At 51.5% G+C, this 13890-nt stretch overlaps 1 protein-coding gene across 3 annotated transcripts in view; it reads right to left on the minus strand.

The window, feature by feature from the left end:
* The window catches only part of GGTA1 (glycoprotein alpha-galactosyltransferase 1 (inactive)), a 54052-nt gene that overhangs the window by 18921 nt on the left and 21241 nt on the right, over window positions 1-13890 (minus strand). For 2 of the 3 annotated variants that reach the window (XM_021691353.1, XM_021691351.1), the window contains exons 2-3: window positions 7043-7163; window positions 766-854 (exon numbers count right to left, since the gene is read on the minus strand). In XM_021691353.1, coding sequence (XP_021547028.1) covers window positions 766-845 — 80 coding nt within the window. In that variant the 5' untranslated portion in view covers window positions 846-854; window positions 7043-7163. Of the gene's footprint in view, window positions 1-765; window positions 855-7042; window positions 7164-10284; window positions 10361-13890 lie in introns of those variants that run through there. The other variant, XM_021691352.1, reaches the window with a different exon arrangement.

Consider the following 13890-nt stretch of genomic DNA (forward strand, 5'->3'; position numbering starts at 1 on the left):
CAGACAGCTCTTCCTGCCCAGAGCTGTATCATGGACTTTTTGGATCAAGGCTGAGCTGTCCCAGTGCCTCTTAAGTCAAAGGCATCCTGAATTTTTGTAGCTGTTTGCAGAGACTTCTTTCTGTCAGGAGTCTCTCCAGCTGGAACCTCTGAGACACTGTCTTTTCCCAAAGCACAGAAACACATACATTTGCGGTGAATCCACGGATCAATCTGAAAACCCAGGAATGTTTAATTCATTCTGCTTTCCAGAGTTAAAAAGCAAAACAAAACAAAACACCCCCAAGCATTGTAGCCAGGCACAAATGAATCACCAGCCACTCGGAGTGGATTTTACAGCAAAAGTCAACAACTGTGTGTTGCTCCTTTAAACCCTGAAAGTATTTTAGAATTGCAAAATTCAGAGTGGAATTCTCATGGAATTCCTGTCTGAAATCTCTTAAGGTAATTCTCAGAGCTCATCATACAAATCATCTAAAGTCACATTTTGGGTTTAATACGGCCTCGCTGTTTCTGGATATAGCCTAGCCAGAACGGAAAGGTTATAAAAATCAGAACATTAGGAACATAGCAGGAAGGAAGATAATTTAGCCAGAAGGTACTTGGAGATCTAATGATTTTAAATATAGTCCAGGGCTCAGAGACACGGGAAGGGTGGAATCTCCTCTTCATTGTTTCAGTTAATCTCAATTTCAACTTCAACCTAGTGACTTGGCCAATAACTAGGAGATTCAAGTCAAAGGTGGACACCGCGCTCCCCAATTACCTGTGGATATATTCCCAAAACACAACAATTACAGTGGAGACAACCAGCATTGACAGAATCACTTTTCCTTTGACATTCATTATTTTCTCCTGGGGAAACAAAAAAGGAGAAAGGAAAAAATAGATTAAGTAAATTCAAGGTGAGATACGGTTTCTAAGCAAGGCTTCCACCCTCTAAGGGGAAACGTTTATAAATATTTAACTAGAGCTAAGGAGCATGTTCTACCTTAAATTGAGCAGGCTTGCAATAGCAAATTAGGCTAACTTAATGAATTGACCCGCCTCCCCGGTGGGGAAGGATGCTAAGGCCACTTTGGCGCTCAGAGGGGAAATGTATTCACCGACCACAGGGTCCCCCGTGGACTTGGGTGGGTGAGGGCATAGCTATAAATGATTCCCACGGGCTTCAGCTGCCTTCCAACTCAGATTGTGGGTTCGGAACCATCCCTTCCCCAGCTCTGCTGCCTTTGATATATGACCACACGTCCCATCCTCAAAGGGGAAGATGACCCTGGTCCCTTAAAGTCTAGGCTCACCCACTTCTCAGCCTCACCTAGCCTTTCCCCACCACGCCCACAGGCAATCAATCAATCAATCAATTAGTCGGCACACATAAATATGTCTTGATTGCTGCATGAGTTGTGGTTTGAAGAGGAACAGGGTGCTGGATGGGGAATAACAGGTTAGGAAGTACTTTAATTCGAGTGGTCAGGGAAGGCCTCTCGCTGGGGAGGTGACAAGAGCTTCCCAAGGGATGAAGACAGGATGCAAAAGGATGAGAAGTACAAGAAAAGTCCTACATTTGGGAGCAAAAAGATCTAGATCGGGACTGTGGCCGCCTCTCATAACGATGAGATGTCTTCACTCCCAGAGAAGTGTGGATCTGGGGGCCAGCGTGGACGCACACGGAGCTGGGGAGCCCTGACCTTGGGGCAGGTCCTCGGGTCCTCATGCACAGCTCCGAAAACCTCTGAGAACCAAAAGTCTTTATAATTCCATTGGCCTCAGGGCCCTGAGAGGAGGCTCTCCATAATCTTTATCCCACTTAGTGAGACTGTTTAAACGTTTCTTTGCATCAACACTGAAGTATTTTATTAAGCGACGCTGCTGCACTGGGGTGTTGCCTGATACGTGATCTATTATCCACACCCCAAAATTCTGAATTCCAACGTATCTGGCCTTAGGGTTCCACAAAAGGGATTGTGGATCTCTAATTGAATTGGTTTCCTCATCTTTAAAATGCGGATGAAAATGGTGATGACAAGAGACAGTATCCACAAAATGCTTCTCATTGTGCCTGGCACTGTATAAATGCTCCCCCAAAATGCTAGTTCATAAAATGCACCATAGGGGGCCCCAATGAGACAGCACCATGCCCGGTACTTAGCAAGTGCTCGAAACAAATGTGAAGAAAAAGAATAAGACTGTGTTGTTAAACAATGAAGTGCAAATAAATGCAAATTAGGGACTCTCAAGGTTTCTCCATCTGTTCCCTGCCAAAGCCTGATGGAGAGCTCCTCGGAAGTGGGATGCAAGTGGGCTTTCTCTGATCAAGCCCAAGCCCGGGGCCCCGCTACCAACACCCTGTGTGTGTGGAGGAGGGGACAACACGGCCAAGAGCATCCAGAGCTCCACCAGCTCCACCTGCTGAGGATCCCACACAAATTGTTTTCCAGTGACCCCAAACTCTCAGGGTGGAGAAGGATCACTGACACACCTGGCAGAAGCCCAAATCAGACACACCTCCCCATCGCCTCTCCAAATATGTGTATACTTTTTTAATTCCAGAAACTAGCATCAGAGGCAACTCTGGAAGCCCGTTGCTTTCTAAGCTTCATAGATGGCTTGAACCTGATAATGGCCAGTCGTCCCTCTTGCTGGAGACTGGCAACCAGAAGCTGCTCCAGGGAGCCAATACTGGGTCCTTCTGTGAGGCACTAGAACTGGATGTATCCACGCCTCCCGGAATCTGGGATCCAAGTCCCTGGGGGAAGGAAGGCTTGGCAGGGTGGCCAACTGATCTTTTAAGACAGGTTCATTTTTCTCTCTGCACCAAAATGAGGCATTTGGCAGTCGACGTGGTCTCCGAGTCCTTCTTTTAGGTTTCTGTCTCAGAATTTTCAAAACTGGATAATTCTGAAAATTAGTGGTTGGCTCTCTTCGCCACCAAGAAGGAAATGTGGGATTGCTTCTGAATTCCTTCCTTTAAGGGGTAGAGCACAGAACTGGGCCCTGCTGAAAACTGCTGCCCTATCTCACGTGGGGAAACGTGACTCCAGGTCCCCTGGGCACCACCCTTCGAAAGATTCGGCCAGGTCCGGTTCCACCGAATCCCCCCCACCATCTCCCAGGCCCTCTTGTCACACTTGTGATTTTTCCCCTGAAACCGTGCAACCCCATGCGCGGGCTACCCCTGGGCTCCTCGTAGAGCACGGCCCTCGCAATGGTTCCCATGTGAAGTGTCAGACGGATTTCTCCATGTGGCCCGTAAATTAATTCTTCCCTACCCACCCCCATCCTGTCCCACACAGAACAACACACACACACGCACACACACACCCTTCAGAGAATCTCTGGAGTTCCACCCCACTGGGGCTAAGTCAAAGTATTCCTTCCAAACTGAATTGCTCTCTGGAAGGAATTCTGGTGGACCGTGTTTTCTCCATCTTGTGTCAGGGGAAAAGGTGAACATCTCAGCTGAGTAACAGAGCACTCAGAGGCTCTGGAAAAGCCATTATCTCAGGAGGAATCAGGCAGAGGGAAACAGACCTTCCCCCAGGCTAAAGAACCTCCTCTCTGCCTCTGATTCCTCCCCCAAACCCGGGGAACCCAGCCGCATCCTCCCCCAGAGGCTGACCCCCACTAGCCTTCGTCGCTTCTGGACTATTGCACTCAATCAAGAGACTTGAAAAGGCTACAGGTCAGGTAGTGACAAGTGTTGCAAACGAAAACAATGCAGGTGAGGGGGCAGGGGAGGGGACAGGAACCAACTGGGTGTTCATGACCTTGGGCAAAACCCTCTTTAGTCCTCCACATCCTCCACGGTAATGTTTAGACCCAGCATTCCGGGTGGAAACTAGACCACAAAGACTCTGAAGTCAGCAATCCTGGACACACGCCTTGAGCAAGTACTCAGAGCCTCTATTCACACGTACAGAATGGTGCTATCCATCCCCCTCCAGGGTTCTTGAGGAAGGACTGAAGGAGATGGCGTCTATGAAGCACATTGTGCCTGGTGGTCAGCAAATGCTCCACAGATGGCAGCCATCATGATGATGATGCTGTTTCACAGGCCAGTTTCTGAAATTCATGGCTCTGAAGTAGAGCTGTGACTTTATCTGAGAAAGGAGTCTGGGTCCTCTTGGGTTGCACCACACAGAAGAGTCTGGGTGAACCCACCCCACACCCTAATCGGCGACCGTATGACAGCTCCCCACCCCCCACTGCCCCCAGCTCAGGACCCAGCTACTCAGCACGTTTGCCCCCACTGCCCGGTGCTCACGGTGGGCAGGCGAGGAAGGTGAGGTTCCTGTGTGTCGCAGACCTCCAGGTGGGCCCCAGCTCCCACACAAAGCCGGATTTGTAAACCAGGGTCACGAGTTTCTCTGGCCTCAGTCTCCCCGTCTGTGAAGCAAATTCTGTGGACCTAACTTTCCATGACCGTCTTTCCCAGGATGGACCCAGGACTTGGAAGAGAAATCAAGCAGAGGGATAGAAGCCTCATTCTACGAGGGCAGCTCACTTAGACACACGGGGAGCTCCTGCTGCCATGGCCCACGGGGATTCTTTGACATGACGACAGAATGGCGGGAGCACCAACCAGCCTGCATTGAGAGGTGGGAGCACCAACCAGCATGCATTGAGTGCAGAGGCTGACTTACCCAGAAGCTAATGAAACTAGTCCCCCTTGCAAGCCAGGGCCTGATCATTAGGGTGGGGAGTGGGTCAGGAAGGCCCATATGTTTCCTGAGGCAAGGAGTGCTGCCCCTGTCTGGAGGGGGATCATTCCAGCCTTGAGGGCTGTCCTGGGGCTGCAGGTGGGGCCCAGGGAATGACCCCACTCCCTGCACGCCAACCTGGGTCCCAGTAACAACCTGCCCCGGGTGGACCTGGTTGAGCACCCAGGAGCCTCCCACTTGGGTCCCAAGGGGGAGGACTTGACTCAGATGCTGCTCTGCACCCTGCTCAGGGGTCATTGGTGATCCAAGCTTCAGAGCCACCTTGTAACCCACCCCTAACCGCTCCAGGGTCAAAGAGCTGGGTCTTCTGAGGAAGAAACAGCCAAGAGATTTACAGATGTGGCACCACCAATACTAAGCTGTGAAGCTGGAAGAAACATTTCTAAACGCTCCTTAACAAAAAGCAATGTTGGTTAACCGCGCCAGAGGCCAAATGGATTCATTCTTTGTCTCTATCGAAAATGATACTGCAAAATCGTTGTCAGATAAAGAGGTAGTCCAAGACTATGCAGAGTATGACAGATGCATTAGGCAACTAAGTCAGACTAACCTTCTTTATATGATTTTCACATCGTTTTATTATGATGTTGTTTCCTGGATTTAGTCCTATTTGAAATATTTGTCAGTGTTATTTGCTACGTTCTCTCTTCTCATATTCTAACCTTCACTTCCATGCTAATATAGTATTGACAACTCTGTGTTCTTTTTCTTGAAGAGGGCTCTGAAAATGGAATAAGCTCCAGGCCCTTCAACACTTGGATGCTCCCCAACTGAACTAGGCCAGGCCGTGGGCCAAATGCTTTACCAGTAGTTTCTCAACTGCGTCTCACAATGACCCTGTGAAGTCACTCTAGCATCATCCTCTTTTTTTTTTTTTAAAGATTTTATTTATTTATTTGACAGAGAGAGAGAGAGAGAGCACAAGTAGGCAGAGTGGCAGGCAGATGGAGAGGGAGAAACAGGCTCTCCGCCGAGCAGGGAGCCAGACGCGGGGCTCGATCCCAAGACCCCAGGATCATGACCCAAGCCGAAGGCAGCCGCCTAACGGACTGAGCCACCCAGGCGCCCCCATCCTCGTTTTAAAGATAGGAAAATGGAGGCTCAGAAAGGTTAAGTAACTTGCTCATTGTCACGCATGGGCATAGAGTGGTGGAGATGGGCTTCAGGTCCAGGGAGTTGGGCTCCAGTGTCCACCCTTTTAACCACTCTTTCCTCTATAAGCCTGAAGGCTTATCCACGGACTAACCACCTGGGGCTCTCTGACACATCTGCTCATTTTGTCTCTCTTGATTATCATATGATAATCACTTGGGTCACAACTGACCCAGAGCCAGCCACTCACAGGCCGGACTCACTGACGGCGCTGGCTTCTCCTTGGACCAGCTGGTGAGCCCTGGCTCCATTTCCAGGCGCCTCCCCCGTGTGCCCAGTGGGGCCTTCCTCACCCACTCCACCTCGTTCACCCCTAGCTGAGGAAACAGCCTGAACACAGACTGAGGTCACCGCGCTCACCCAGAGGGGGAGTGTGAAAAGGAGACCCTCTGCCTCCCAGGCCCAGCTCTCGGAAGAGGATGGTGCCCGGAGTGGGGGCGGTGAGGAGGGGAGAACCACTTGATCCAAAAACCCCACTGCAATGGGGGGTGTTCCAGGAAAACGCTCCCCATTGGAAGAAACATGGGACAATCTGTGGGGGTAAAAAAAAAAAAAAAGCATAGGGAAGGCTGTTTCCAGTCATGTTTTCCATTATGAGGCTCAGAGGAAAGGAAGAGTCAGGTCTCAGACTAAACACACGACTAATTGTAGCTCCAGCCCTCACAAACGGAACAACCTGTTCTCCGAAGTCCCTCTCGTGGTGCCTTCTCCTGAATCCCCTTGAGGAACTCTAAAGCCTGGATCCACCAGCTTTTCCTTGCCGCCCGGCCCAGGAGTCTCCCGAGAGAAATACGGTAAATGGAGTGTCTGCATTGCCCTGGGAGGGCTCTGGGTCCACCCACGACACCAGCCCCCGCCCTCCGGCCTCCACTAGAGAGAAAAGCCCAGGCCGCAGCCACGCCGGCCGCAGCCCCCGTGAGGTCCTGCCAGGGGCAGCAAAAGAAAGCAGAAGTTACAGTGAAGTCCCTGAGCCAGCATCCCACCGGCTCCTGCTTCTAGAGCCGGGAGAGAAGGACTTCGTCTTCTTCCGGGACTACTGGGGGCACCAGCAAGAGGCTAAGGGGAGAGCGAGTTTCCTCCCCCAGGTGGGTCCATGTTGAAGCCTGCTCGCACCTCCCCCGGTGACCCCGACAAGGCAGAAGTCCTTCATTTCAACATTTCACATACCTCATCGTCTGCTTCTCTCCCCGCAGAGTAAAAGGCAAAACAACAAAGTTCTACTGAGCTCCGCTCTGCAGAAGGAGGCAGGGCTGGGAGGAAGGGAAGGTGCTGTGCTGCCTTCCAACTCCTGTCAAAAGAATAAACAGCTGTTTCAGGAAGAGGGGGGTAGACAGATCCCACAGCAGCCAGGGGCTTTGTTCCTTGCTGGCCCGGGGAAATGGGCTGTTTATCAGGCCTTGACTCAGAGCTACATGCCAAGGCAGAGATGTTTCTCTTTGGGCCCACGAGTGGCCAGGCCTCCCTCACCCAGCAGAACTACAGGCCCAAACTAGGCCTGGTGTTGGAGGAGAGAAGACCACCACCCTTGAGAGGGACCCACAGGCCACCCACGTCACCCACTCCTTGGCAAAAATGGGAACTGTTCTGAGACCAAACGTCCCCCAGTGACTACTATAAGGAACAGCCAATGGAGAGGTTAAAAAAAAAAAAATATTCAGGGGTGGGTGGGCGAAGGGGAGTCCTCAAGACTTCCGTCGAAATGCTACCTAGACGGGCCCCAAGGTTAAGCCTCTCCTCCACATCTTTTGAACTTCGGAAGTTGTTTTGTTTGAACGCTATTTTTATAGAATGTTATGAGATCTCCCGCATCGAAAACTGAGCTATAAGAACTTTAAAAGGTCACTGAGGCCCAACCCTGCTCTTTGGCTGAATAATGCTTAACCCTTCCCACACCCACCTCCTGCTCCTAAAATAGAATTTTCCAGCTGGAAAGGACCTTAGAGCAGTGGATTTTCAAACGTTGAAACAGCTAAAACTTTTATTAAAAAAAAAAAAACCCACAGGAAGTCATTCTCAGAACTCTACCATACAAAACAGAGCACACAGAGTGCTTTGGCTGAGGCAGGGAAATGAAGCTCAAAGCCCCCCCCGGAACCTCCCCCACCCTGGTTCCAGCCCTCCCGAGGGGCCCCACATGCCTCCTGGGAGGACATTCTGGAAACCCCAGACTTGGGAGAGGGGACCAAAGTCCAGGAGCCCCGTCAGGGGATGCCTAATCCAGCCTCTTACTGCTGTTCTGAACAAAATTTCACACCCCCTCCTCTGGGGGCACGAGCTGGTTGGCTACAGTGTTTTGGGTCTGGAAGTCCCAACAACGTGCTTAAATCTAGGAAAGCTGAACAAAGGTGTGCCTTGCAACCCAGTCATCGTGCTCTAGGTCTGGACGCAAAAGAAAATGCCCGTAAGCTCACCAAGAAACATAGACCGGAACGTTCATAGCACAGCAAAAACTGGAAACAACCCCAAAGCCCACCCTCAGAGCAGCTCAGTCCTGTGCTAGAGTGTGCGCTTCCACACACAACAACGAGACTGAGCCAGCTATCAACATGATGACTCTCGCACACGTAATGCCAAGAGAAAGATGCCCTGGGTGAGTCCATTTATTTAAAGTTCCAAAACAGGCAAAACCAATCTGTTGTGCTAGAAGTTAGGATGGGGGTGGCTGAGACTCAGAAGGGGCCCAGAGGAGTTCCCGTGGGGCTGGTCCCGTTGCTTCTTAGGCTGGGTAACAGTTACGCAGGTGTGTCCACTTTGTGAAAATTTGTCTCGAATGTGCCTTTTCCATGCAAGTTTTAAGAACAAGAGTGAACAGGGCGCCTGGGTGGCTCAGTTGGTTAAGCGACTGCCTTCGGCTCAGGTCATGATCCTGGAGTCCTGGGATCGAGTCCCACATCAGGCTCCCTGCTCGGCAGGGAGTCTGCTTCTCCCTCTGACCCTCCTTCCTCTCATGCTCTCTGTCTCTCATTCTCTCTGTCTCAAATAAATAAATAAAATCTTAAAAAAAAAAACAAAAAAACAAGAGTGAACAGAAAACTTTCTTCTGAAAGCTGCCTTCTCTTGGGCATGGTCTTCCCCTGCCCCTGGCTTGAGGGCCAGAGGACCATAGGCAGGCCCTACTTTTTCTTTCTTTTGGGTTCCCCGCCCCAATACCAAGCACCACTCTCAAAACAAAGGAGTACACACTTCTGGTCACTCCTGAATTGAGAGACTGAGAACTAGCAAATGAGCCTCAGGCCGTGTAGCTGTGCTGATCGAAGAAGGCCAAAGACCATCCAGGGAAGAGCTTGGACCAGGCCTGGCCAGGCTGCCTAACCTCATCATTCGTCGTCACCAGGGCCCGTCCAGTCCTGGCTGCCCATGGATCTCTGAGCTAGCAGCCAGCGTGCGGTACCTGTCCGCTGGCCATACCTCGAGGCAGAGGACTGCAGGGCCTCAGAGTTATGGCCAAGGTGGCTGCAGCCCAGGTGTGGGAAGGCCTGGCCTTGCATCCAAGACCACATCTGGCAGGGAAAAATGAAGGTCAAGATCCCACCCTGATCACCTCTGCAGAGTGTGAGGACTAAGTGTCCGTGACAAAGAACCCTACAGACCAAATGTTTATGGGCTGTCAGTGTTTGTTTCATCGGAAACTTGTTTAGGGCAGTCACAGAAGACATTCTTGCTTGTGAGTGACAGAGCAAATTGGGTTACATGAAGTACACTCTCCTTCAACTTTGCTTAAGTGTCACCTTGTTGGGGAGAAATTCCCAGATTTAGAATGACTTTCTTTTTGTAGGCTCCTTATTCATCTTTTTTTTTTTAAGATTTTATTTATTGGACAGAGAGAGAGAGCGAGCACAAGCAGGGGGAGCTGCAGAGGGATCAGGAGAAGCGAAGCAGACTCCCCACTGAGCAGGGAGCCTGATGTGGGCTCGATCCCAGGACCCTGGGATCATGACCCGAGCTGAAGGCAGATGCTTAACCGACTGAGCCACCCAGGCACCCCCTTATTTATCTCTTAAATATCTTTCTTCTACCAGAATGTCAACTCTATGGGCAGATACTTTCATACGTCTTGTACCAAAGTAAAACATCAGCTGATGTTCCGTGCATCTTTATAGGCTACAACGCAAGCCTATTGTGGTGCTTGGCACCTGTGCGTTCGATAAATGTTAACTATTCTAGGGCGCCTGGGTGGCTCAGTCGGTTGAGCGACTGCCTTCGGCTCAGGTCATGATCCTGGAGTCCCGGGATCGAGTCCCGCATCGGGCTCCCTGCTCGGCGGGGAGTCTGCTTCTCCCTCTGCCCCTCCCCCCTCTCATGTGCTCTCTCTCATTCTCTCTCTCTCAAATAAATAAATAAAATCTTTAAAAAAAAAAATGTTAACTATTCTAAAAAATGGATGGCAATGATAAGAGTAAGAGCCATACTAGCAGTGAGCAGTGGGATGAAGGGAGCGAGGCAGAGATGAGTGTAGTCCATGCTGCTCCAGGTGTGGACCCTGCGGTGTCCAGTGTGGGCCCAGGGTGAGTGTCTGCACGAGGAGTCCGGTGATGCGGATGCTCGCTGACATTTGCAAGCTCTGCTCTGGGCTGGTGCCCAGGTTTCTGGGTGAAGTAGCAGAGTGGAATAGTATTGCTGCTACTGAAGAATGCGGTGTAAGGGCTGGGAGTGGGGGAAGTTGGTGAGTTCCGTCCTAGATGCCCTAGATGCGTTGAGTTCAAAGAACCTGCTGGAGCAAGCTCAGCAGTGGCGTCCTAGAGAGAGCGAGGCCCGGAGGAGTCCAGTTTGGGAGTTGCCAGCATGCGGGCAAGAGCGGGCAGGTCTGCTGGGTGCTGAGGCAGAGAAACATAGAGGGCAAAGCGGGGCGTCCCTAACAGGCACCGCCCTGAAACCAGGGGGGCACCGCTAAGAGGCAGCAGGGGGTGGGGAGCCAGGAACTAAAGGAATCGCGACAGCCGGGGAGGACCCCGTGCAGCCAAGACAGCCGTGTGAGGGCTGAGAGCAGAGTCCGGTGAGGCCCTCTGGATCCCTCTAGATTCCCAGCTGGGGGCCACGCTCTCATCTGGCCCCCTCGGGGTCCCCTGGCCGCTGCAAGAGAGGAGAAGGCCACATACATGTGCCTGGGCAAGGTTGCTGCCGTCTTGAGAATCGCAAGGAGCGCCAGGCGTGGAGGTGTGGCAGCAGACAGAGGTTCTGGCCCTGGCTCTGCGTCCCACACTGCAGGCAACTCCCTGCATGTGCGGGGTTGTTTCTCGCGCTCCCCCCAACCCTCCACCACCTGGCAGATGAAAAGCTCGGGCTAGTGTCTCCTGCTCTGCACTGCATCCCAGCTCTGGGGGGTCGCGGCACCCCTCCAGCCCAGCCACAGACTCTGGCTGCAGACCCCTGCAGAGGAGCCGTTGGGGCTTTCAGAGCCCTAGGCCGTGATAAGGCTCCCAAGACCAGAGACAGAAGGGGGGGCCCCAGCCTTTGGCTGGAGGAAGGGCACTGTGGGTGGGGTGGGGGTGGGGGGCACAGAGCCAACAGGTGTGCCTAATCCAAGGCTTTATCTGGCTGAGATCAGAACCACTGAGAGGCAAGTTCTAAGCAGCCTTCTCCTCCCTCAGCCATGGTGGGAGGCCCTGGAACCAGCAAGGGAGCCTTACATGGGGAGAGAAGGCTGGCCTCTGCCTGGGTCCTGTTCTCCTTCCCAGAGGCAGAGCCTGTCTCTCAAGGGACCGGCTCCCAGTCCCAGCCTCGTTGCCCCTGTGTGTTCCCCTGGCTGGCTGACGTCTGCCAGGTGACATGAGAGCAATAAACAAGTCACTCTCATCCGCAGGAGTTAAAGTCCCTCTGTCAACGCTCCCAGTGTCTTGCTAACCAGCCTACCTCCCAAAGGTTTTCACCCATTTACAGCATCCACGCCAGACAGCTTCTGCTTGAAGGCTTCTAGTGATGGGGAACTTCTAGACTTTTCTCTCTTTTTTTTAAGATTCTATTTATTTATTTGAGAGAGAGAGCGCGCAGAAGGAGGGGGGAGGGGCAAAGAGGGAGGGAGAAGCAGGCTCCCCGCTAAGCAGGGAGCCCCACACTGGGCTCAATCCCAAGACCCCGAGATCATGACCTGAGCCGAAGGCAGACACTTAACCGACGGAGCCACCCAGGCGTCCCACCTCTAGACTTTTCTGATGGTTTATGGCACATCTTTTCAGTATGGAACTAATTTCTGATCTCTGCTTCCTAGAACATTATTAATATCGATAAAGGCTACCATTCATTTACATATGCCATTTCATTTGATTCTTACTCTGATCAGAGACGATGCTCTCCATTTCCCAGGCAGGGAACCGAGGCTCAGAGGTTAAGTAACACGGACAAGATCACTCTACCTCCAATAAGCTCTCCATGTCCATGTACAAGATCACTCTACCTCCAATAAGCTCTCCGTGTCCACGTACAAGATCACTCTACCTCCAATAAGCTCTCTGTGTCCACAGAGCTGTGCCTTCCCCAGTGAAGCTCCTCGGAGACAGGGCCCCAGACTCTTTCCTCTGCAAACAAAACACCATCTTCCCTGACATACTTCAGCAAAGCCATGCCCACCAGTGTTTATTCCAGCAATACACATATGGAGGGCATTTCCTCAGTACCGGGGACTGTGCTGGGACGGGGCCACACACGGCCTGAATCAGACCCCCTGCCTGCACTTTTCAAGTCCACGTCCGGTGAGAGGGATGTGTGCACCTACAAATACCAAATGCTGTTTACGGACGTCAGTTCCTGCTCCTGCTGTCAGGCTACCCAGGCTGGCCTTGGCACAGAGCCGGGCCGTCCGTGCACGCGCCCACTGGCAGACAGAAGTTAGCACTCCTCTCTCCCTTGGGGTCTGTCTCCTGTTCCTTCATTTTTTACCACCCTCCTGTCTCTGTTACTTGTGTTTTGCCTTTCTACAGTCTTTGCCTTTGCCTGGTGTCATCAGTCAGAAAGGCCCTATAAAATCAGGGTGACCATACAAACTGCTTTCCCTAGGTCAGTTCTGGTTTACGTGTGTTGTGAGGCAGTTAACAGGTTATGTTCTAGAGCCCTCTTTCACTTTCAAAGGTGTGCCAGTCTGGAGGGTAAATCATAGGGTTTTCTCTATGTAGGGTTACTCTATGTAGAAACGGTTCCATAAAATAAAGGGAGTTGAATGACGTCCTCCTCAAGATCCTTTCCAGCTGGAATCCAGGGCTTGTGTTTACCACCTGCGGGTCCCTTAGGATCCCCCTCTCCAGTGTCCAGAGTCTTTCCTACAACTGCTCAGAGGTGGTGCAAGCCCAGCCCCTCCAGATGCATTTCTGCTCCACCGCTGACCTCCACCTGTCCCCCTTAGTACCTTGGCTGGGCGTATCTCTGCTCTCCCTGCTTCCTCTGTGCAGGCTAGGAGGTATTCAAAGGCTAAGAATTTACTGGGAAGGGCGCCTGGGTGGCTCAGTTGGTTAAGTGACTGCCTTCGGCTCAGGTCATGATCCCAGGGTGCTGGGATCAAGTCCCACATTGGGCTCCCGGCTCAGCAGGAAGCCTGCTTCTCCCTCTCCCACTCCCCCTGCTTGTGTTCCTGCTCTCGCTGTCTCTGTCTCTGTCAAATAAATAAATAAAATCTTAAAAAAAAAAAAAAAAAAAGAATTTACTGGGAAAAGGGCACCTGAGTGGCTCAGTCATTTAAGCATCTGCCTTTGGCTCAGGTCATGATCCCAGGGTCCTGGGATAGAGTCCCACGTCCAGCTCCCCGCTCAATGGGGAGCCTGCTTCTCCCTCTCCCTCTGCCTCTCCTCTGCTGGTTCTCTCTCTCTCATGCCCATTCTCCCTCTCTCTCTCAAATAAATAAATAAAATATTCCTAAAAAAATTTTTCCTGGAAAATCCTGAGGTTGTCTTGTTTCCCCCCACACATTAGGTTTTCCTACATCTCTTGTAATAAATTGACTCTTGTAATAACTTGATAACAAATTGACTTCCAAGAACTAATCTCTAAAGATGAGGTTCCAGGAATCCTAGCCGTAAGTTAAAAAAACA

The sequence above is a fragment of the Neomonachus schauinslandi genome, chromosome 13 (assembly GCF_002201575.2).
Source record: "Neomonachus schauinslandi chromosome 13, ASM220157v2, whole genome shotgun sequence".
NCBI classification, from domain to species: domain Eukaryota; kingdom Metazoa; phylum Chordata; class Mammalia; order Carnivora; family Phocidae; genus Neomonachus; species Neomonachus schauinslandi.